This window comes from Tyto alba, unplaced genomic scaffold (genome assembly GCF_018691265.1).
Source record: "Tyto alba isolate M040663 unplaced genomic scaffold, T.alba_DEE_v4.0 Super-Scaffold_28, whole genome shotgun sequence".
Taxonomy (NCBI): Eukaryota; Metazoa; Chordata; class Aves; order Strigiformes; family Tytonidae; genus Tyto; species Tyto alba.
The window spans coordinates 17,597,513-17,619,776 of NW_024881302.1; the positions used below are offsets into that span (position 1 = coordinate 17,597,513).

Below are 22,264 nucleotides of genomic sequence, written 5' to 3' on the forward strand. Positions count from 1 at the left end.
AGCCTGGAGAAGAGGAGGTTGAGGGGATCTAAACCCCCCGCCTGGGACTATGCAGTGCTGGGAGCAGAGAGGATGAAGTAGTGAAGCTTCAGCAAGGTCAGTGCTGATGGGCGCAAGGAAAAGCTGCTCGGGAGGAGGGTGGTGTGCCCTGGCAGAGGGACTCGAGGCCAGCTTGTGTTTGCCCCGCTCCGAGCAGCCTCCCGTGACCCCTCCAGCCCCGGCGTGTGCCCTGTCACCGGGGTGGCCGTGCTTCAGGTGGGATGTGCCCGTCCCTTATAAACTGCCCTTGCCCTGGTTGTGGGGTCCTGACCCAGCTCCAGCCCCGGGGGCATAAGGGTCACCCAAATTCCTTTGCCTGCGTTCATGCCGGGGCAGGGCGGGGGCAACGCCTGTAAATCAAACCCCCTCTAAAGCGGCCGGAGGGATGAGACAGGCTCTTGGTCTCCTCAGCAACCTTTTCTCCTCAAGTTTTTTTCTGGTGTGGTGGCTTCGAGGCTACAAGGTGATTAACATCCATTGTAAGCATGTTGAGACACGTCCTCGATGCTTTTAAGCCCCTGAGCTGTTACAGAGGGCTTACAAGTTGGGCTCCATTAGCGGTTGATTCGCTGTTTATTAAAGCCTCTATTAATCTTGTATTAATGCTTTTCAAATGAGACCTTTCTGGTGGTGTAGCAGCCTCTGAGACGAGGAGCTTAGTTTCTCCCCAGCCTGGTGCCGTGGATGTCAGCGAGGGGTTGAGCTCGGGATCTTGTCAGGCTGAGAGCTGAGAGACGCCTGCGATGAAGCTCTAATTAGCGCGGGGTAATGCCGGTCCCAGAGACCCGGGCGACTGCCGCCCTGCGAGCGGGGGTGACTGGGGGAGCGGGAGCTGCCGTCTGGGACCTCACTGCCCACCCCATCCCTGCTCCCCAGGGAGAAGAGGAGGGATTTGGGGGGGCAGCCTGGGTCCAGCTCTGGCGGCTGGGCCCCGGGGAGGCCACGCGAGTTGGGCACCAGCCCGGCACGCGCCGCCCGGCTCCGGAGGGGTTTTGAACGGGCAGATCCTCGTCTGAAAAGCAAAAAACTCTCCTGCCTGCACGGCTGCCAGCCCCGTGGCTTTCGGAGGGATGTAAAGGAAGGTCTAAATTCAGGGGAGCGTGGACCAGCCCCTGGGAGCCACGGAAATACGCTCAGCCGTGGGCTTGGGGTGCTGCCTGTGGCGCTGGGGGTGAGGGCAGGGGTGCTGCCTGCGCCGGCATCCTGAGCCGTGTCCGGGCCAGGCGGTGGTGGGGATGGTGGAGATCTCCTGTCCTTGCCGAGCTGGGATGCTGCAGTTGTCATGGCAACGCGGGAGGCTTGCTGAGCCGGAGCCCCGCAGCTCAGGTGTGTGTGTGGTGGTGGGGGGGGGGGGGGGGGGGGGGGGGAGTGCAGGGCTGGGTGTGCTTCCCCACCACCTCCCCCGGGGCCCTGGCACCTCACCGCACCCCAAAATCACAGTCAGCCCGCCTCCTCCCAAAGCTGACAAACCCACCCGTTTTTCAGCAAAAAAAAAAGACCATGATGAAAACTACAGCGTTTGCCACAGGAAGAAAACACCTGCAGGTGAAAAAAAGCATCCAAACCCACCGCAGGGAGCAGGCAGCCGCGGGAGGGATGCCGGCAGCCTCCTGCTTTCCTCTGCCCCGTGCCGAAATCCTCGCAGCCAGCTGATGAGGCTGGGGTAAAGGCAGTCGGCACCCGGCAGAGTTTGGCCCAGAGCCGTTCCCTGCGGGATGCTCACGGGGCTGTTCCCCCCCCCGAGCACGGACCTGTGTGGGCTGTGGGCTGGGAAGGGATGGGGACGGGTGCGGGTGGTGGCGTAGCCAGCTCTGCTCTCCCTGTGTCTGAAGGTGCCTGGATCTGTCACACAAGGTCACCTCTCCCTCCTGCCACAAGCCGTGGCCCTGCTCAACCACCTCACGTGGCGCAGGGCTGGACTTTTCCCCACCTCAGGGCAGCTTTTTTCTGCCTGGCTCCGGCAGCTTGTCCCTGCAGGGTTTGAACTGACATCTGTCCGTCAGCTCCCCGGCGGCTGGGGACGCAGAGAGCAGAGGGGCCCTGCGGAAAGGACGGGCAGGGGATGAGCCTCAGCTGCGTCCCCCCCGTGGGCGGCCCCACAGCCACGGGAAAGGGCATCGGGGTCCGTCCTCCCGCAGACCCCGCTCCCGGCCGCGGCTCGCTTTGCGCGGCGGCCTCGAGCTCGGCCGATTTTGCTGGGTAGCACATGAGTCACATTTCCTTCCAACGCCCATCTCAGCTCGGTGCCGTCGCTATTTTTGGAAACTCTTGAAAGCGGATCAGCCCTAAGCAGCACATCGCACGAATGCTCCCGCCATGCCGGGCTCGCGGCCGCCCGACGTCTCCGTGCGTCGGCCACCGGCAGCCCAGACCCTGCGTGGGGACACCTGCACAGCCTCACCCCGCAGCCCCTCCTCAATCATCCGGGAGCCGAAGCTGGGTCTTGGTGGCAAAATATTACCTTTTAAAGGGCTGGCTTGGGGTTGTTTGGTTGTTTTGTTTTGGTTTTTTTGTTTTTTTTCCAATGCCAGATTGGCATTGATCATCTGCGCTCCATACGAGCAGATCATTCACAGTTACTTTTATTCTCAACCTCCAGTATTTTAGCTGGGGCTGCGGTGGCTCCCTTAGCAGGAAAAACGAGAAAAATTCCGCTCCAGAAACCAGGGGCTGGATGAAATTAGAGGTGGGCAGGCTTTGCTGAGCATCACGGCCAGGACCTCCCGGCCTTCCCACCCCATGGCTCGGGAAGAATCTGGTTTTGTGGGGCTGGACCTGCCGCGCCCATCCCACGCCCAGCACCCACGCTGTTTTCACACTTGGCACCCGGCGCCTCTTCCCTCCGGCTCTGCGGCCAGCTCGAGGAGCTGTACACATCTATTAGTTATTTTCTTCATCCGTCGCCCGGGGACTGCCCCAGGTCAGCGGCCGCGGTGGCCACCTTCCCGGCCAAACCCGGGAGCAAACTCGGAGGGGACGCGGTGGCTTTGCTGAGCCACGTTTTTTTGGGGCTGAAGGTTTCACCTGCCGACAAGCAGCCCCCGCCCTCCCGGCGCTGACGGGCTCTCAGCATCCCCGACCTTGCCGGGATAAAATTAGCCATTTCACTTTGAATTAAAGACAGTTCAGCTGAAAGAAACCCGAGTGGTTCATTTCAAAGACGTCAAATGGCAGCGTTTCCTTTTTTGTCTGCGATCGGGGAGGGGAGGGTCCTTCCAGCCAGCTCCTGGTGACAATGACATTGATTTCCTAGACCTTTTGGTGTGGCCAAATCTGTATTTTTAGCTGGGGGAAAAGGAGAAAAAAAAAAAAAAAAAAAATCACGTGTCAGAGACGCTTTCCCTGCCGTGATGGGAAGGGAAAGGAGATGAAAGCCTCGGCTGCTGAAGCTGGTGGATGAGGAGGGCTGGCTGCCTGCGGCCCCCACCTCTGGGCTGGGGACCCTGGGCCCCCCACAGCGGGGGTCCCGTGGCAGGGTGCAGGGAGCCCCCCCAGCTCCCAAGGGACCCCATCCCATCCCTTCCCCTGCAGCCATTTATCTTCCGGGGTGGGCGCTGCCTTCATCTTTTCCTTCCCTGCCTCCTCTTCCTCCCTCTCCCCCACTCTGTTCTCATTTCCCCAAGAAGGCTTTAATGAAATCTGCCCTTAATTAAATCCACATTCATTTGCATAATTACCAGGAAATTGAAATTAGCTGGCGGACGTGGCTGGAATACATTTGGCGTCAGGCAGCCCTGACTGTTTGGAGGGGGCCGCACCGAGGGCGGCTGCGTCCCCTCCCACCCATGGGTGCTGCCCCCTGCTCCCCTCCCCTCCCGCCCCGGGGTGGCCACGGCGGCCGGGTGTGGGGGGACAGGGTGAAAGTGGGGGGGTCAGCGAGCGCCGGGGCCACGGCAGGGCAAAGGCAGGCAGTGCCCCCAGCCCGCCGCTGCACAAGCAGCATCACAGTTGTTTTATTTTTATAAAAAAAAAAGTCTCCACCACCATTGAGCATTTTTTTTGTTGCTTTTATGACTATGTATTTTGTCGGTTTTTTTGTGTGGTTTTTTTTTTTTTTTTTTCGGTTTCAGTTGTTTTTTTGTTTTTTATCCTTTTCAACAGTGACAAACTGAGGTAACGTCTGTGACACTACAGCCTCTCCTACGGGAAGAAGGTCCGAAACCCGACAGCCGAGGGAATTGGAAATAAAAACCCGACAACCTACCGACACAGCGACCTCGACGGGAACAAAAAAATCACACCCGGGCACCCCCCCGCGGGTCAGACCGCCCGGGGAAGTACAACCGAGCCCTCCCGGGGGCGGCCGGGATCCCTTATCTACATTATTGCACGAAAGATCGGGGGACATCGAGGGACCTAAGGCAAAAAGGAGAAAAAACCGCGCCTAGCGTCTCTACATCGGGGCAATGCTACTTCTAAAACCGGCCCTCGGCCCCGGCCCCACGGGCGGGGGTGGGTGCTGCGGGGACGGGGTGGGGGGACGGGGGGCAGCGGCGGAGGCGGGGGGGGGCCGGCTGGGCACCCGCCTGCTGTGTAAACTGCTGCTGCTGCTGCTGCTGAATAGCGTTATAGCCCTTTGTGCGGGAATTGGGGGGGGGGAGCTGGGGGGGGGGGGCGGAGGGGTGGGGATGGGGCGGGGGTGGGGGCGGTCCCCACGGCGCCCACCCGATGGGAGGGAAGCCCGAACTGTGCCAGGGCTTGGGTGCTGCCACTTCGGGGTGCCCCCCCACACACACACCCACCCACCCCCCAGCCTCCCCACCTCGGCAGCGGGGTGAGCCCCCGCCCCCCCCAGGTGCCCAAAACCAGGAGGGGAGTTGTGACACACCCTCCCCACGCACCCCATCGCCTTGTCACTAAGGGGCCACCAGCGGCTCCTGCCACCACACCACACACACACACACCCCCCACCGCCTCGCTGCTGCCAGCCCCGGGGGGATTTACCCCCCCAGGGAGGGTAACTGGGGTTTGGGGAAGGGGTGACAGCAAGGAGGGGTGATGGGGAATCATGCGGGCCCTTGGAAGGCCGCTCGAAGCCCCCTCCCCTGCGCCCCAGGTTGTGCAGACCAGCCTGGAGATGCACCGCCACCCCCTTCTCCAGTCCCTGGGTACAAAAAAATCGGCAGAGGGGACAAGGGGACGCCACCCGGCCCCCAGCATCCATCCCCCCTGCCCAAAAAAAACGGCACCGCGAAGCCCGGAGCGCAGCTCCCAGCCGGGAGGGGACCGGTGCCCCCGGGGGGTGGGGGGGACAGGGGCTGCCAGGGACGGTGGCTGGGACTCACGACGACACACAGACAGGGACACTTGCTACATCGATGGCTGCCAGCACCTCCCGCGGCAGGGAGGCAGCCGGGGCTGCCGGGGGTCCCGGGCTGCCGCTGACCCCCCCCCCGCCCCGGCTCCCCAGCCCCGGCCCGGCGCCCGCCTCCCCATCCCCTCCTGCACCCCACCAGCGGGGCACAGACCGGTGGAAGGGGGGCAAATCGCCACCCCCCCACCCCCCCCCAAAGGCCTCCTCCACGGTGCGGGGTCATCAGCCTTCCCTCGCCCCAGCCGGGGGCTGAGCATGGGGTGGGGGAGAGCCGGGGGGTGCTGCTGCCCCAGACACCCCCCCCCCCCCCCCCCAACACCGCACCCCCCGGCTCTTCCTCCCCGTATTGGGAGACGCCTCCCCATGCCACCCTGGGGGGAGCCTTGGAGGGGGCAGCGTGGTGGTGGCAGGAGCCGGGGACACCGATGTCCCTGGCAGCGAGCGGTGCCCTGGGCCGGGCTCCCGCCGCCGGCCTCACCCCGGCGGGGGGGGGGATCAGCATCCTCGGCGCTACGGAGCGCGGCCAGTCTTGTCCTTTTCCAATTAGTTTTTGTTTCTTTTTTTTGTTTTTTTTTTTTTTGTTTTTTTTTTTGCTTTGGGAGACCCGGAGCCTGGTCCCGGCTGGTGCCACCGCCACGAGCAACACCCCCCCCATCCCCATCCCCGGGGCGGGGGGGGGGACGGGACCGGCCAGGACGGGCGGCCGCCGCGTGCCGCCGCGGCTCCGTCAGACGCAGATCTCTATTGCTGTGGCCAGGACCATCTGCCCTTTGCCTTTGTCCTGCCGTCCGTCTGTCCTGCTCGCCGTCCCCGGGGGGGCCGCGCTCGGCTCGGAGCCGCGGGATCCGGTCCCTTCGGTCAGGACGGTCCTCTTGAGCGGGGCCGGGGTGCAGGAACCGGCCGCCTCGTGGCGGTGGGGACCGGCCGGGAGCTTGTCCCCGGCGTGCTTGCGGGAGCGGTAGGAGGGCCGGCGCCGCACCTCGGCCATCAGGTCGCACTTGAGGAAGTAGAAGACCTCCTTGACGGGACAGCGCTTCTCGGGGTCGAGGGCCAGCAGGCGCTGGAACATGCGCAGGGCGCTGTCCGTGAAGCGCCGCCACTGCGAGGGCAGCCCCCCCAGCCGCCCCTTCTGCCACCGCACAAACTCCTCGAAGAAAGCGTCGGAAGCCGCCGCCGCCTCCCAGGGGAAGTTCCCGGTGAGGACGCAGAAGATGAGCACCCCGAAAGCCCAGACGTCGATGCTGGTGTCCACGGCGAAGCCCTCCGCCCGCCCGGCCTGGCAAACCTCGGGCGCCGTGTAGGGGATGGTGCCGCTGATGCGCTTGACCCGGCAGCCCACCTTGCGGGTCATGCCGAAGTCGGCCAGTTTGATGCGGCGGCAGTCGCGGTCGAAGAGCAGGACGTTCTCCGGTTTGATGTCCCGGTGCACCAGGCTCTTGCTGTGCATGTAGTCGAGGGCCAGGCCCAGCTGCTGCACGCAGCGCTTCACCAGCTCCTCGGGGAGCCCCACCTGCGGGCGCGGGGACACGGGCGTCAGCCACCCGCCACCCAACCCCGGGGCGGTCCCACCCGGCTCGGGGTCATTACGCACCCGGCGCGGTCGCGGCTGCTTTTATCTGGGGTGCTCCCTGAAGCAGGGAGATCGGTGGTGGGTCCCGGGACACCCCAGGGATGGGTGGTGGGTCTCAGGGCCACCAGAGGAACGGTGATGGGTCCAAGGCCACCCCAGGGATGGGTGGTGGGTCTCAGGGCCACCAGAGGAAGGGTGATGGGTCCAAGGACACCCCAGGGATGGGTGGTGGGTCTCAAGGTCTCCAGAGGAAGGGTGATGGGTCCAAGGGCACCCCAGGGATGGGTGGTGGGTCTCAGGGCCACCAGAGGAACGGTGATGGGTCCAAGGCCACCCCAGGGATGGGTGGTGGGTCTCAGGGCCACCAGAGGAAGGGTGATGGGTCCAAGGCCACCCCAGGGATGGGTGGTGGGTCTCAGGGCCACCAGAGGAAGGGTGATGGGTCCAAGGCCACCCCAGGGATGGGTGGTGGGTCCCAGACCGTTATAGGGTCAGGTGATGGGTCCCAGGCCACCCCAGGAGATGAGTGATGGGTCTCAGGCTCCCCAGGGAAAGGGTGCTGGGTCTCAGGCCACCCCAGGGATGGATGACGGGTCGCAGACCATTCTAGGGAGAGGTGATGGGTCCAAGGCCACCCCAGGGATGGGTGATGGGTCCCAAACTTGTTTGTAGGTGCTTGCGGTCAGGGCCAACCCATACGAGGATGCCATGTGCCCACCCATGGGGTCCTCTCCCAACGCGGTCACCAAAGCCCGGCAGCAGCTCTGCTCAGTGCCCTGGGGATACTGAACCCTCCCACCCCAAAAAGGCTCCTGCGGGAGGGGCAGGGGCTCCCACCTGCGGCGGGATGATGTCGAAGAGGTCCCCGCCCGGGGCATACTCCTGAGCGAAGACGTAGCAGTCCTCAGTCTCGAAGACCACGTCGAAGACCTTGATGATGAAGGGGCTGGAGGAGAGCGTGTTGGTGATGCTGAACTCCCGCAGGAAGTTCTTCAGCTTCGTCTTGCTCTTGTTGACGAACTTCAGGGCCATCTTGGTGCCTGGGGTGGACAGGGGATGGAGGTGAGCCCGGGGCACGGTTGGGACACGCCAGGCACCCTGCTCCCCGCGCAGCCACGTCCCTGCCGCGTTCCCCCCCCCCCCCCCCCCCCCCGGCTCCCCTCACCTGTGCTTTTGTGGGACACCAGGTCCACCTTGCCGTAGGTGCCCTTGCCGAGCTCGCGGATGAGGTCGTAGTGCTTGTTGATGTCGGTGCCCGAGAGGGTGCGGATGGCCAGGGACTGCATGTCCTCGGTGATGAGGGGCACCCCGCAGCAGGCCAGCTTGCGCGACGGCTCTTGCTCAATCGAACCCGCGCTCATGGCTGCGCTGCAAGGCAGAGGCGCGTCACCACTTTTGGGGGGTGCTGCAAAGCCACCGCACCCCGTCCCCGTCCCGTCCCTTCCCCGGGGCCAGGAGCCACCGGCGCTTTGCAAAAGGGCACCCGGGCTGCTCGAGGCGGTGCTGGGCAGCACCCACGGGCGTGCCACCCCTCCGTCCCCAGGGGCCACCAACCCAATGGCTCTGGAGAGGATGCTCCAGCCTCCGCAGGGGGTGCAGTGGGCCCCGTGCCTCCAACGCGGGGGGGATGTCTGGGGGGCAAAGCGAGGGCTCAGGGCACGGCCTAGCCAGGAGGGCAGGGACACGGGGACACACACACACACACACACGTTTCCTCAGCCCTGGTGCATTCACAGCCACCGCGCAAAATGGGATCCGAGGCCCTTTGGGGCTCCCCACTGCTGCCGCGGTCCCCAGAGGGGCCCTGTCCCCTCTGCCCTCTCACTTTTGCAGAGCTCCCTCCAGAGCTGAGCCCGCCTGCGAGCCAGCGATGCTCCGGAGTGGGGCCAGGGCCACGCCGCGCAGCACCGAGCGGGACACGATGGCTCTGCAGCAAATCACGCCGCCATAAACCTCTGCCCGTCCGTCGGCACCGGCTCCCGGCTGTGGCACGGAGCCCGGCGCGCGGACCGCAGCACCGACCTTCCTCGCACCCGGCGACGGTTTTTCCTCGCCCTGGCCATCCCCACAACCAGCGCCGAGCTCGGACTCACCGGCCACACTGCGAAACCACCCCGGGGGCTCCTCCGGTGCCTTCAGGGCGCTGCATCGCCCTCCCCTCATCCCCCAAAAGCACAAACCCAGCGCCCTGCCCAGCCGCCCCACGCTGCAAGCACAGCACGACCGCCCGGCCCGGAGCGAGCCTGAGCCCCCCAGGGCCAGTGGGCACCTCAGCAGATAAATCCGGCTGCTTTTGATTTTGTAGCAGATGATTGACAAAAATCATGGGACAGCAGCCGAGCGGGCGCTGGTTTATATTTAGATTTTTAACGCGGCGCCTCACCGGGGAGGGGAAGGGGCGGGGGGGGGGGGAACCTCCTGCTCAAAATGAATCCCGCTTGCCTCGGGGACCAACAGCACCCGGGGGTCCGCTCGGCCCCGGGATGGAGCCGGGGACGCAGCGCAGGCGCTCGGCGGTTGCAGCCGTGGGAGTTTCAGGGGTGGGGAGCCCACGGCTGCGGAAGCCAGAGGGTGCGCACAAGCCGCCCCGCCACGGGACGGAGCCCGGGAGATGCCCGTGGGCTGAGCCCCGCGCCACGGCCACGCAGGGGCTGTGACAGCCACCCCAAAGGGTGCCGGACACCCCACGGGCACCCACGAAGCACCCGCAGCACCCCGGGGACAGGGTCCCGCCTGACGCACCGGGATCCTCCCAGCCCTTTCCCCACGAGGCTGAGCCTGATCGCCAACCTCTCCTTCCTTTACTTCCACGGCGCTGCCTCTCATCCCAAAGCAGAGCTCAGCTTCTTCATTTTTGTTTTTTTTTTTTTTTCCCCTGGGAAGTTGGGCAAAAAATAGAAAAGGAACTTCAACATCATGATGTTCCAAAAATGTAACGGCTTGACTCATAAGATCTCCAAAGCAGCTCATCTCCATAGTGTTTTATTGGCCTCCTGGAAGAGGAGCACCATTTCAGCGTCTGGGTGCTGGAGGTGGAGGTGGATCAGCGCAGCAGCTCGATGGATGCATGACTAAAAACAGCTCCCAGCATCCTGCGAGAAGAATTCTGTCTACACTTGAATTTACAATCACGCTTGTCAATGTCTCTTAATTAACCGGCGTTGAAACGCAATTATGCAAGTCAGCAAAGTTGGGGTTTAAGGATAAAAACCTGCTGGTGGGATGGGAAGAGAGGAGGTGAAGGACTGACGGCTGCTGAAAAGAGCATTTCAAGCCAAGGGCTACTTGCTTTTTCCCTTGGCTAAACCTGTTGGGTTTTCCAGGCAGCTCCTTTCTGACCATTTCTCATGCCCCTTTCTCATTTCCAGCCGGTTCTGTGCGCTCGCGGGGACGGGGCGCCCGTGCCAAAGGCAGCAAGAGATGCTGCCAGCCCGGCGTGGCCGGGGTCGAGGTCCCACGTCCTCAGCCTCCGCCAGTCCCGCCAACGCAACCCAGATCAGGTCGAACCAGAGCAGAAACGGGGCCTTTTCCCAGCACGCCAGCTCCTCTCCCGCCTCCACGGCACGGCCCCGAAGCACCGGGTGGGGGGAGAGGAGCCAGCGCCCGAAGGAAGCCAAAACCCAGCTGGGTTGTTCCGGGTGTTCCTGAAGAAGGAGCTTTTCAAAGCAGGGAGGAACGATGCGCATCCTGGCTGAGTCCTGGCGAAGGCCCCCCCGCAGCACGAGACCCCGGGCAGCGGCGAAGGGGCGGTGAAGACGCTGCCAAGCGGCACCGGGACCCCGCCGCTCACCGCAGGTGGTTTGTGCCGTCATCTCCGCATCCTGAACCGTTTCTCCTACTATTCAGACTAAAATTGTTCTCTGTTTAAGCTTCAGAACCATTTATCTCATTGAGTGAGGAGGATAATCCACCCACCTCTTCCTCGCTCCCTGGCAGGTATTTATAGGCAGCTACTCGTCTCCCGTCGGCAAGCGCCGCTCCTCTCCCCAGATCTCCCCGGCTCCAGCCCCAGCCCCGTGGAGCAGCTCCCGGGAGGATGCCATATCCCACTCCCGGAGCCCGGCATCCCACGGGGCACCAACCCGCTCCCACCCCACCACCACTCCCTGCGAGGGGATGCTTCCCCCCTGCTCTGCATCCCGCTCCGCTGCACGCCCAGCCCTGGGTGCCTCGGCTTTGCCAGTAAGTAATTGCAAACTCATTAAGAGCTCGTTGAGAGGAGCAGAGGCCGCCTGGGAGAGCTGCCCCAGGCGCCCGGCAGAGGAGGTTGCTGGAGCAGCAGCTGCTTGGAAATTAAGAGGGGAAGAGGGAAAAAATACCCTCCGGCCACGTCAGAGACTGACAAGTCAGGAAAACAACCCGGTTATCGAGTGGGGTCCAAGGAAAAGGGTTTTGGGCCGAGCCTGACACAGGGGTCTCTACGGCGAGGGGCCAGGATTCACACTGTGGGCTGCTGTGGGGCAAGAAATGGGGAGGACAAAGGGAAAAACCACGTGGGGCAGAGTTAGGGTCTCCATGAGACCCAGATTCCTCTTTAGAGAGGGGGAAAATGAGAAATACGGGCGGGGTGGGTGCTGCTCTGCCCCTGCGGGTGCCCCAGCCACGCCACGTGTATTTTGCAGCGCTTTGATTTCGCCCCCCCACCCCCCCCGCTCCCATCCCCAAACCCTCCCACTGCCGTGACGCTCACTACAGCAGCAGCGTGCTCATTAATTATGGTGTAATTGGCATTAAGCGGGTAACACTGACTGCCCCCCTCCCCCGTCGCTCTCCCCGAGCCTGGCAGGCTGGAGGCCAGGGCACCCGTTTGGGAGGGAGTGAGCTCCCTCCGCACCCTGGCCGGCTCCCAAACCTTCCCTATTTTCTCTGAGCCACCCGCTGAGCCGGCAGAGTCATTCCCCAGCGAGCGCTTGGCCCTGCCGGGGCCGTGCCCGCTGCCTGTCCCCCACCTCCCGTGCCGCCCCGGCTGGGTCCGGGGGGGGGGGGGGCCAGCGATGCCACGGCCGTGCCCCGCGCCGAGCCGCTCGCCGCCTCCCCGGCTCCCCGCTCCGTTTCCAGCCTCCGCCGCCTCCGCTCCCGCCTGACCCCGTTCTGGGGACATCCTCTCATCTCCTGCGTGCCGCCGGGAGCAGCGCGCCAGCGCGAGGCGTTATTAGCTGCGCTTCCCGGGAGCAGCGGCACGCCGGCGCCCGGGGAGGGCTGGCAAAGGCACCTTCGCCTAACGAGGCCGACGACTCCACGGACACGGAAGCAGCAGGGGGGGGGGGGGGAAGGAAAAAGCATCTCGTGGGGGGGCTCAGAGCCACGGGTACCCAGCCTGACATCCTCCGGCCAGGTACACCCCATCAAAAGCAGCAAACCGTGCGTGGGAAGAGGGTCCCTTCGCCCACGTGCTGCCCCGGGGGTTGCCCAAAGCCGCTCAAGACGAGCCGAGCGCGGCTGGGAGGCGGCGGGTCCCACACGGCACAGGGAAACCGGCCGGCAGCATTTTGGGAAGAGCCTCTCCGCCAGCATCCCGGGAGCCGGGAGGAGCAGCCCCCCCCCCCCCCCCCAGAGGCGACGGATGGGGCACGTCTCCGCGTTCCCTCACCAGCTCCGTGGCCGTGGGAAGGTGCTGGGAAACGCTCAAGTGCAGCTTGCACCACTAGTCTTGAACCAGCACCAAACCTCCACCGAAGCGCCCGCAGCAACGGTGACTTCCCAGCGCTCCCAGTTGGGGACATTTCTCCACGCGACGGCACCGAATTCCCAGTTATCTGGAGTTTCTCACACCAGCTCCTTGCCAGGATCGGAGCAGACCAGGATCGGCTTCGGCAAAGCCGACAAACACCCAGAAGCGCGCGGGCTCCCGGTCGGCGGGAGCTGCAGGGCAGGGTCAGACCCCATCACACCCACCCGTGGCATCCCCCCCGTAGCGGGAACCGTCTCCCATCCCAGCCACGAGGCTCTGATGAGCTTCTTCAGCCTCTGGCTGCAGGATTCAGGTTCCGCAGAGCAAATCTGGGAAGAGCAAACAAAGCGGCGCCCGGGCTCTCTCCTCCGACAGCTCTCGCCCTCCTCCCGAGGGATGGGTGGCAGCCGCTCCCCGGGGAGCCGCCGCTCTCCCCTCCCGCCGCCAGCCGCCGTGCCCTCCGCACCGCTCTCCCGGAGCTGCCAGCAGGATTTTCCCTGCCCTCATCTGCACCGTGCCGTCTCCGTCCGTCAGGCCCCGACAGCAGGACCTCGGCCGCCTTTCAGCGCTTCGGCCTCCCGGGATTTTTCCTGACGAGCGGGATGGCTTCGTTAGGACCTCAGCTACTCCAGCCTCCAGCTCCTCCCGCCTTCGCCGCGCCTCGCCGCCAGCACCAGGGATTTATGATTACTTCATTGTTTGATTGGTTTCATCAGCCTGTCATCATCTCCCTCCCAAAACTCTTCCACCAGAGCCAGCAGCATCGCATGTTCGGGATCTGCAAAGACAAACGCCCCGAGCGGCACCTGCCCCATCGCCCGCCCGGTCCCCGCGGGCAGGGCCAGCCGGCCCCTCGGCCCCCCCCTCGCTCTCGGGGGCAGCGGGGTGCGTCACCCTATTGCAAAAAACAGCCCTGACCCCACTCCGAGGGGCTTCACGGCTTTTAGAGGCGGCGGAGCTGTGTCCCGCCCCGCGCGGGACCCTCAGGGCTGGAAGCTGCTGTAACCCCGCAGCCTGGGCATCGTCTCGGTGGGGGTGCTCCCACCTCTCCCCCGCCTTCGCCCCCCTCCCAGGCCGCCTCGTCCCGCAGCACGGGTACAGAAGGGTTTGGAAACGGTTCGCTCACGGCCACGCCGGGCAGGTCGGGGGCTCGGCACACGGGCACCCAGCTCCGAGGTGTCACCCCGACACCGGCTCCGGCGCAGAGGGGTGATGACACCGAACTGCCCTGGCTCCCCCCCCCTCCCCCCATTGCTCCCCCCGTCCCCGAGCTGCGGCAGGACTCCGGGCTGGCATCGCCTGCCCGCGGCCCTGGAGGAAAGTGGGTCACGCTCCCCCTTCCCCAGCCGCAGCCGGCGAGAGGCTGCGCGGGCTGGAGGCCGGCTCCCGCTCCCGCACCGGAGCGGAGACGAAGCCGGGAGGATGGAATGGGGGGAGACGATGGGGGGGGGGGGTGTGGCCTGAGCTGCCCCCCCCCCGAGGCCACCTCTCAGCCGCTCTCCCCTCCCCGCACCCCTTCCCCTGCCTCCAGCCGCTTTCCATCTCAGCGCATCCTTCCAGATATTCCCCCACCACCACCACCACCCCACCCCTCCAGAATCACCGGGATCCTCTTTCTCCCACGGAAACCGACCCCGGGGTCAGTGCAGGGCTGCGAGGTCACACACACACACACCCCTCATACCCCCCCGCCCCCCCCAGCCCCCGGTTCCAGCCCCGCTCCGGCACAAACTCCTTTCAAGTGTGACTCACGCCGCTTCCGTCTCCGGCCCCGAGTTTGTCCCCGCAGCCGCAGGGCCGGGGCCGGGCCGGGGCGCAGGTGGCAGCGGCCGGGGGAGGGACCCGGCGCCGGGGGGCGGCCGCCGGCGGGACCCCCCGTTCCTGCCGGGGAGGCGGCCGAGCCCCCGGGGGCAGCACCCGCATCGCCCGGTGATCCCCCCGCGGCTCTGCGGGGAGCGGCGGGAGGCGACCCCCCCCATTCATCCCGGAGCCCCCCCCCGGGATGGTTATTTCGGCTGAAGGGGATCCGCCGCGGGTGTGTGTGTGTGTGTGTGTGTGTGTGTGTGTTTGTGCGTGGGTCCCCCTCCCCGCGCCGTGCGGGCAGACAAAGGGCGGCCCCGCCACAAAGGCGCGGGCCGGTACCGGAGCGGGCGGCGCCCCCCGCGCCCCCTCCCCACCCCACCACCCCCCCCCCAAACACCGCCGCCTTACCGGTGGGGCGAGCCGAGCCGCCGCGCCCCGTCCTCGGCGGGAGAGGAGCCGCCGCCCGCCCGCCCCCCGCTTCCCGCCGCCCCGCCGGGCTCATGCCGCGGCCCCGCCGCCGCCGCCGCCGGAGGGAGCGGAGGGAGCGGAGCGGAGCGCGGCGCCCCCCGCCACCGCCCCCCGCCCCGCCCCGCGCTCCGCCCGCCACCGGCGCCGCCCCGCGGCCCCCGGGGAGGGACCGGAGGGGGTTGGGGGGGGGGGGGGGCGCTCCGCCGCCGTTATCCCGTGCGCTGGGGGGGGGGGGGGGGGGGGGGGGATGCGAGGCGCTCCCCGCCCCTCCGCCGGTCCCCCGATCCAGCGCCGGCACCCCTCCGGCCCGTGGGCCCAGGCCCACGCGGGGGTTGCGGGTGGGTTTGCCCCGCGTGGAGCTGCCTGTGGCGGGGTAAGGAGCCGGGGGTCGCAGCTGAGCCGGCTCCCTCCCCGCCGGCCTTGGGAGCTGTGGGCACCAGGGGGCTCGGCCCAAGCAGCCACCCCACGGGTGGGACGGGCTCCTCTGCCGTTACCCACGCAGCGATGGGGCTCCTCACCCCTTCCCCACCCCACTGGCCACGGTGTGTGGTAACAAGGATTTGGACGGTGAGAGCCTGGAACATCTGGGGTTCCTCGCCCTCAGCGTGGCCTCACGCAGGACCACATCGCGCTGCCGGCAGGTTCCCCCACTCCTGCTCCCCCCCCCGCCGTGAGCCTTCCACGGCTTTGCATCGCTTCCCCATCAGCACGAGTGACACTCACCGTGGAGTGGGCAGCGCCCGGCGCGCCCCTCCCAAATGCCACCCCAAAACAAGCGCAGGACATGTGGCAATGTGGCATCCCCCCCCGGGACACTCGGATGGCGGGGCCGTTCGGACCGTGCTGGGGAAAGGCGGTTGAGGCAGATGTGCCGCGCCGGTTTCCTTTCGGCCTCGTTAAAATTTGGCAACACGTTCAGCAAGCGATGTGAGCGCCGGGGCACCAGGAGCTCCAAGGGGACAGCGGCAGCTCTCCCCGGGGACGGCGAGGGGTAGGCACCGCGCTCCTCCTCGGAGCATCCCGGGGCACATCCAGCCTTTCCGGATCTCTTCCTGCGCTCGCCGGGGCTGAGCGGGGATGTTTTAACAGGCCCAAACTCGGTTTGGGGCTTCCTTGGCTGGGTGCCGGGTCCTTTTGCTCCGGCGATGCTGCGTTGAGCTGACCCACAGCCGTGGGGCCGCCCCGCGCTCCAAGGGGTGACGGTGGGTTGTTCCCACGCGCCGTGCGAGCCGGCTGTGCCCACTCCACGGGACCGGGGCTGTCCCTCTGCCCCCCGAGCCCTCCGCCACCGGGGAGGGCAGGGGAGCCGTCACCACTGACTCACTGGCCCCTCTAATCCGCTTCCAGTTGAGCACACAGAGCAATTAGTCTTTTTATGAATGACTTTAAAACGAGAGGCTGAAATCACATTCTGACGCTTCTCTTTCATAGGTGCCAGGCACTGCTGTGACATTGCCACCCTTCTCCCGTCCAGCAGCCACCCAGGGCATCGCCGGCCTCTGCTCTGGGCAGCAGGAGAGGCGGCTGTGGCTCACGAGCGCTTCCCGGTCCCCTCGATCCCCGCTCCGCTCGCCGGTCCCTGCCACAGCCCCGGCACCTGTGGCTCGGGTGCTCTGACTACAGACGATCCCCTCCGGGATGGGGGCACCCGCGTGGCACGAGAGGAGAAACGCCGTCCCCCGTGTCACCAGAGCTCAGTGACCCAGCAAGCCAGGGCAGGCTGGATGGGTGCTGGGTGGGTGCTCAGCTCAGCCGCTGTGGGGCTGGGAAAAAGGGATTGGCATCTCGGGGGCGAAGGCGCCGGGAACGGGCACGGTGTGGGAGATGGGGCAGAGCTGCGGTGCTCCCCGCGCCGCCGTGTAAAGCAGGACACGGGCTGGCGACAGCCACCGCAGCCTTCCTCGCACGTCCCGCTCCACCGGCCGCTGGGGACGGCGTGGGTCCAGCCGTGTCCCTTCCCACAGCACCCACACAAGGCCCCTGTCGTCGTCCCCCGCCGTGTCCCCTGCCTGCCCTTGCCATGCCGTCCCCCGGCTGCGGCTCCCCGGCTCCCGCAGCCTCCTGCTCGCTGCGGTTCGAGCTGCGCCTCTGAGCTCTCCTTCAGCTCACCTTATTTATAGCTCAGGGCTGTTTCTAGGTCAGGCGCGAGGTGCCGGTGCCCGGGGAGCCTGCCCGGGGGCCATGGGGGGCTGTGGGGACAGCACATCCCACATGTGGCACGGCTGCTGGTGTCACCACCCCGGTGTCAGAGGATGGGGCTGTGCCGTGCTCCGGGCACACAGAGGCTGAGCTGTAAGTGAGGGACCAACTGGGATGTGGCAGGGCTCCGGGCGGGGGGGGGAGGCTCAGTGGGGTTCTGTGGGGCTCCGTGGGGCTCGGCAGGGCTCTGTGGGGCTCATTTTGCGGCTGCCAGGCTGCAGACCCGCACGTGGCCAGCACGTGGGTCACACACAAATTGAATAATAGTAACACCAATAGCACTGGTTAGTGTTTGCATCGAGCTTGTTGGTCTTCAAAGCACTTAGAGAATATTAATAACTAATTAAGGTTTGTGAGATGAAAGGAGATGGATCAAACATGTTTATCACCTAGTTCAACCCCAAACCATGCAGTGAGCCCACGGCTCCCCAAGGGACCACGAATGCCCCCGGGATTTCTGCTCGGAAAGGAAATATCCCTGGCTTGTGCCATGGGCGATGTGCTCAGACAGGGCGGGAGGTAGGGAGATGACCTGAAAAGCCCAAAATATTTCTGGCAAGCCCACTCCCCTCCAAATTCAGCCAGAAGGTTGCTTGTCCTTTTGCTGGTCACTTGGTGTCCCCCCCCTCCCCGGCAGAGCGGGAGTCAAGGGCCTGTGCCCCACACAGCGCGGGGGTCGGGGTGCCGCGGCCGCCCGCAGCCCGTCACGCTCCGGTGACATGAGCTGAAACCTGCCCGCAGATGCTGGCAGGGCTGCTGGGAAGGAGCAGGCGGGGAGGGAAGGAGGAGGGCGACGCGGGAGCGGGGCACGCCGGGAGCTGCAGTGCCAGCCGAGGGGACGCGCTCAGCCCGGGGAGCTGCCGGCGGCGTTTCCCAGCTGCTTTTGGAGGTTCCCCCCCCCCCCCCCCCTCCCCAGCATCCATGGAGCCCCCGAAACCTCCCGCCGTGCCCCTGCGGTTAGGCCAGCTTCGGTGCAGGCACCGGCACGACCTTCGCTGCCCGCTCTCCGTCCCGGGCTCCCCTCGGCATCGCCAGCCCGGGGATGCACAATCCATGTCAGGACTGGGGTGAGGGGGGGTGTGAGGGGGGGGGCTGGCTGACCCCCCAGTCCCCAGGGACAGCGCCCAGCCGGGGGGCTTTCAGGGGGAAAAGGGGCTGGTTGGAGACGGTTCCCGGAGCACTGGGGTGGGGGGTTAAGTGCCCCCCACCGCAGCGGTGTGTGTGTCCCCCCCCCCCAAGTGGTGTGCTGCCAGCCCCTGCTGTGACACCGGGACAGGATTCCCAGCGGCTGCTCTCAAGGTCAGGGAGGAGACACAACCCTGGTGCCGGGGGGGCACAATCTGCACGGTGGGGACACATCAAGCTGCTGCCAGAGGCTGTTGGGGTGCTGCCTCTCCTCCCGCAGCCCCCCCCAGGCCCCTTCCCATGCTCCTGGGGGGCACAGGATGGACCTAAACCAGCCGGGCGGGGGGCACAGTGTCCTGAGTGCTGACCCCCCCAGCACAAGATGGGCTGGGATCTGCGGCACCACACGCCTGCGGCCGCTTGCAGAAAGCTTGGATGTGGTGTTGACTCTGGAGCATAACGATGACTGTTCAGCTACTGGGTTGAAAGGAAACAATGAGTTTCTTCTGAGAAGAAGCAGAACGTGTTTCTTCGTGGGGGAGGTGGGATTTGGGGGCGTAGCGGGGTCACGGTACTGTCCCATTCCCACCCCCCCACCTGGGTCTGAAGCCGCGGGCGCTGGCTGAATCGCTGCCTGGGGCCGTGGCACGGCCGTGCCCACAGCTCCCACTTGCAGCATTTCCCGTCCCGTCACCAACCGGGGCCAAAGCGGCCAGCAGGACTGACCTGGGAGCAGAGGGAGAGGCGTGGGGGGCCTGCCCCGGCACCCCGACACCCCCAGGGCAGCCTGGCACCGACCGGCACCTCGCGCCCGCGGCCGCCTCGGCGCGCAGCCCGTTCTCCTGGCACCATCTAGCGAGGCTGCGGGGACAGGCACGCCGCCTCCGGCACCCACGTGCGTGGGCCCACGCGCTCGGGGTGACAGGCCCACCCGGGGTCGGTGGTGGGGTGGGGAGCACCCAGAGGGTCTCTCTGCTTGGCACCACCCCCTCCCCCCTCCCCGCCACCCCCTCCACCCACCCCGGGGGGAGCCCATTGTGCTGGTGGTGGCACACAATGACAGTCCTGTCCCCACGGGCTGGAAGGAGGCTCAGGGAAAGGCTGGTGGGGACAGCGTGGTGACAATTGGGGGGGGGACGACACACATGGGGACCCCCACCCAGCACAGCCCACCTTGAAGCAGGGCAGGACAGGGAGAAGTCTCTGGGGACAAGCCACGGGTGTCCATCCCTCACCGTCTCCCTGCGGAGGGAGGGGGTGGTCCCCCGCGGCCACCAGGCAGGACCTTGGGCCACCACACTGCCACGCCGGGCTCTCCCCTCCCTGGCTGAGAACGCCAAACTCGTGTCACCTGTGGCCCAGCACAGGCTGGAAGCAGCCAGTTGGCTCCAACCCCGGGTCGGGCTGCGAGACGGGAGCTCAGGGGATGCTCCACACCCCTGTCCAACCAGCAGCACCCACATCCAAGGCCCCTTTCCCACCTTTGGTCCCCCAGTCCCCCCCCCACCTCCGGCACCTTCCCAGCCAGCACCGAGCTTGCGGGCAGCCACTCACAGAAATCGAGGCTCCAAAAAACATGATTTACATCAAAACAAATCCTACGGCTTCTTGCACACCGGGTGGAAAGACAGACTGCCCGGACTGGCAGGCGCCCACAGCCCAGCCCGTAGCCCTGCCTGGCTGCCAGCCCGGCACCACTGCCCCCCCCGCCTCAGCGCTCGCCGTGGGCAGCCCGTGCTCGTGGGGGGCTCCCGGCCGTGGCAGGCTGGGAGCTTTGCTCCGGGGCTGGTGGCACGGGACAGGAGCCGGCGGTGGCTCGGTGCCACCGAGGAGCAGTTGGGCACACCATGTGCCGGCGTTCACACCTCGCATCCCTGCCGGCTGCCTGGCTAATTCCGGCACCGGCACATTCGCCTTGGCTGCCGCTCAGCAGCACGATGGGAGAAGAGCTTGCGGGGAGGAGGAGGGGGGAGGCAAGCGCCGGTGCTGCTGCTGAGAGGGCCAGGCCTTGGGGAGCCTTGTGGCCCTCCTTGGGGACCCCCCAAGTTCCCTGGCCCCCCTGACCCCCCAGCCAGACCCTGCCCCTGGGGTAGCAGCGAGGCCCAAGGGCAGAGTCCGGCCAGGGACCCTGTTCAGGTGAGCAGGAGCGGGAGGGATGGCTCCAGCTTCGCACAGCCCCAACAGCCCCGCTCCCACGGGGAACACCGGCACCACTCGGCACGCCACGGGATGCCCACCCCGTGCCCTGGAGAGCTGCTGCCAGGGAAGCACATGGTGGATGCGCACACGTGCTGTGCACGCAGGCTCTCCCCGGCACGGCACGGCACGGCACGGCACAGCGCCCATCTCCTCCGGCCAGGAGAGGATGCGCCCGCTCCGAGGGAAACTTCGGCACGGCCGAGGCAGGCAGCTCTCACGCCAGGCTTTGTCCCCCCCAGCCCTGCTCGGTGCCACGCTCCCATGTCCCACCCGACCGGGCACGGTGGCACTGACCTGTGCAGGTGCAGGGGCTGCAGCTCCTCTTTCTGGAAGCAGACGAAGCAGAAGGAATCCATTGCTGGGCTCCGGCGGCCGCCGTGCCTGGGCAAGGGGGACCATAGACCAGGCAGTGCCGGAGGGGTGTTGGCATCTTCCTCCTCCTCACCGGTGCGGCCGGAGGCTCACGCTCGCCCGCCCGGGGCCATGGTGCCAGGGAGCCCTTCACGCGGCCGGGCTGAGTGTCGGTGCTGGCTGCTCACCGCGCACGGATGCGGTGCCAGGCTGTGCCGTGTCCCACGTCGCCTTCGCTCCGGGGCTGGCAATGCCCAACGTCACCCCGGCACCCATCGCGCAGCCTGGCCGGAGGCAGCACCCGTCCTCAGGGGGTGTGGGCAGGGACCTGGGGTGGCATCGCCCAGGTTGAGGGGGTCCGGCAGGGCAGGATGAGGCCCCAGCCAAGCTCTGCGGTGCTTCAGAGGCCAGGGGAAGCGGTTGCCCCTCTCCAGCACCCAGCGCCCATATGGCACTGGACGGCGGTGGGCGCAGAGGATGATGCTCGCGGCGCTGCCAGGGGAAGTGTCCCCTGAGCAGGGGCTCGCAGCAAGCGGGGTCCGGTGGGGTCTGGCAGGAGCTGGTGGGGTCTGGCGGGGTCTGGCAGGAGCTGGCAGGGTCTGGCAGGGTCTGGCAGGAGCCAGCAGGCAGGCAGCCCGGCCGGGAGCTCCACGCGCTCACGGAGGAAAGTTGTGTCGTCGGCGAGCGGCGGCTCCGCGGGGCTCGTCTCACCGGCAGAGCAGCCGCTCGCTCTGACAGCTAAACCAGCGTGCGAGTATTAATAGCTCCAGATTCATGCGGCGAGGCTGGGAAGTTAACTCCTCGGTTGCCGCCACCGGCCCTGCCCAGGTTCCAGCTGCCCTCTCCCAGCTCCGGGCTGCTGCCTCGGGGCTCGTCAGCGCCGCAGCTGACACATGGCAAACTCAGCCCACCTGCCCAGTGCGCCGGTTGTCACCGAGAAACCCATGCTCTGTCCCCCAGCACCCCATCCTACTTCTCCAGTCTCTGCCTTGGCCAGCCCTTGGCATGAGGGACACGGCCCAACCTGGAGGTGGGGAGGAATTCTCTTAGCCTGGGTGCCCGTGGGTTCCCGTGGGTGCCCTCTGCCCTGCCGAGGGTGGAGAAGGTGGCCTGGGAGCCGTTCCTGGGGGGCTGCTCCCCGCTGCACAGCTAGGCATGGTGGGGCATGGCAGGGCACGGCGTAGCATGAGGGGTGTCCCTGCCCCACAACGTGTGTCCCTGTCCTGCAAGAGGTGTCTCTGCCCCACGAGGTGGCATCTTTGCCCCGCAGTGGGTGTCTCTGCCCCAAAAGGGGTGGCTCTGCATTATCGGTGCAAAGCCAGGGCAGCCCTGCCAGCAACATCCAGCTACTCCTGCGGGACAAGTTCAGGGACCAGTGTGTGCCCCCAGGTCCCTGAGATGGAGAGCAGCACCGGTCCCTCGCCCCAGCCCACATCCATCCCCCCCGGGGCAAGAAGCAAAGGCCCCGTCGTCCTTGGGAGGCAGCAGCAGGAGGACACGGAGAGGCTTCCCCAGCCTGGCCACG

At 66.3% G+C, this 22,264-nt stretch overlaps 1 protein-coding gene across 2 annotated transcripts; it reads right to left on the reverse strand.

The window, feature by feature from the left end:
• Positions 1 to 5,887: 5,887 nt before the first annotated feature.
• Positions 5,888 to 21,471, reverse strand: SBK1 (SH3 domain binding kinase 1). Of its 2 annotated transcripts, none has more exons than XM_042798725.1 (4): positions 20,683 to 21,471; positions 8,089 to 8,291; positions 7,761 to 7,963; positions 5,888 to 6,863 (listed from the first exon to the last, which is right to left on the reverse strand). In XM_042798725.1, exons 1-4 carry the CDS (start codon positions 20,742 to 20,744, stop codon positions 6,081 to 6,083), a joined length of 1,251 nt encoding a protein of 416 aa, XP_042654659.1. In that variant the 5' UTR covers positions 20,745 to 21,471; the 3' UTR covers positions 5,888 to 6,080. The 2 variants fall into 2 exon arrangements, with proteins under 2 accessions (XP_042654659.1, XP_042654660.1); XM_042798726.1 differs by lacking the exon at positions 20,683 to 21,471 and adding an exon at positions 14,806 to 14,950.
• Between the last annotated feature and the right edge of the window lie 793 nt (positions 21,472 to 22,264).

Excerpts from the sequence above, each read along its gene's own strand:
- SBK1 (XM_042798725.1), bottom strand. The coding sequence starts at position 20,744 with ATGGATTCCTTCTGCTTCGTCTGCTTCCAGAAAGAGGAGCTGCAGCCC. Across the intron at positions 7,964-8,088 it reads GGTGTCCCACAAAAGCACAG|GCACCAAGATGGCCCTGAAG; the intron begins GTGAGGGGAGCC and ends TGTCCACCCCAG. Across the intron at positions 6,864-7,760 it reads TCGACATCATCCCGCCGCAG|GTGGGGCTCCCCGAGGAGCT; the intron begins GTGGGAGCCCCT and ends CCGCGCCCGCAG.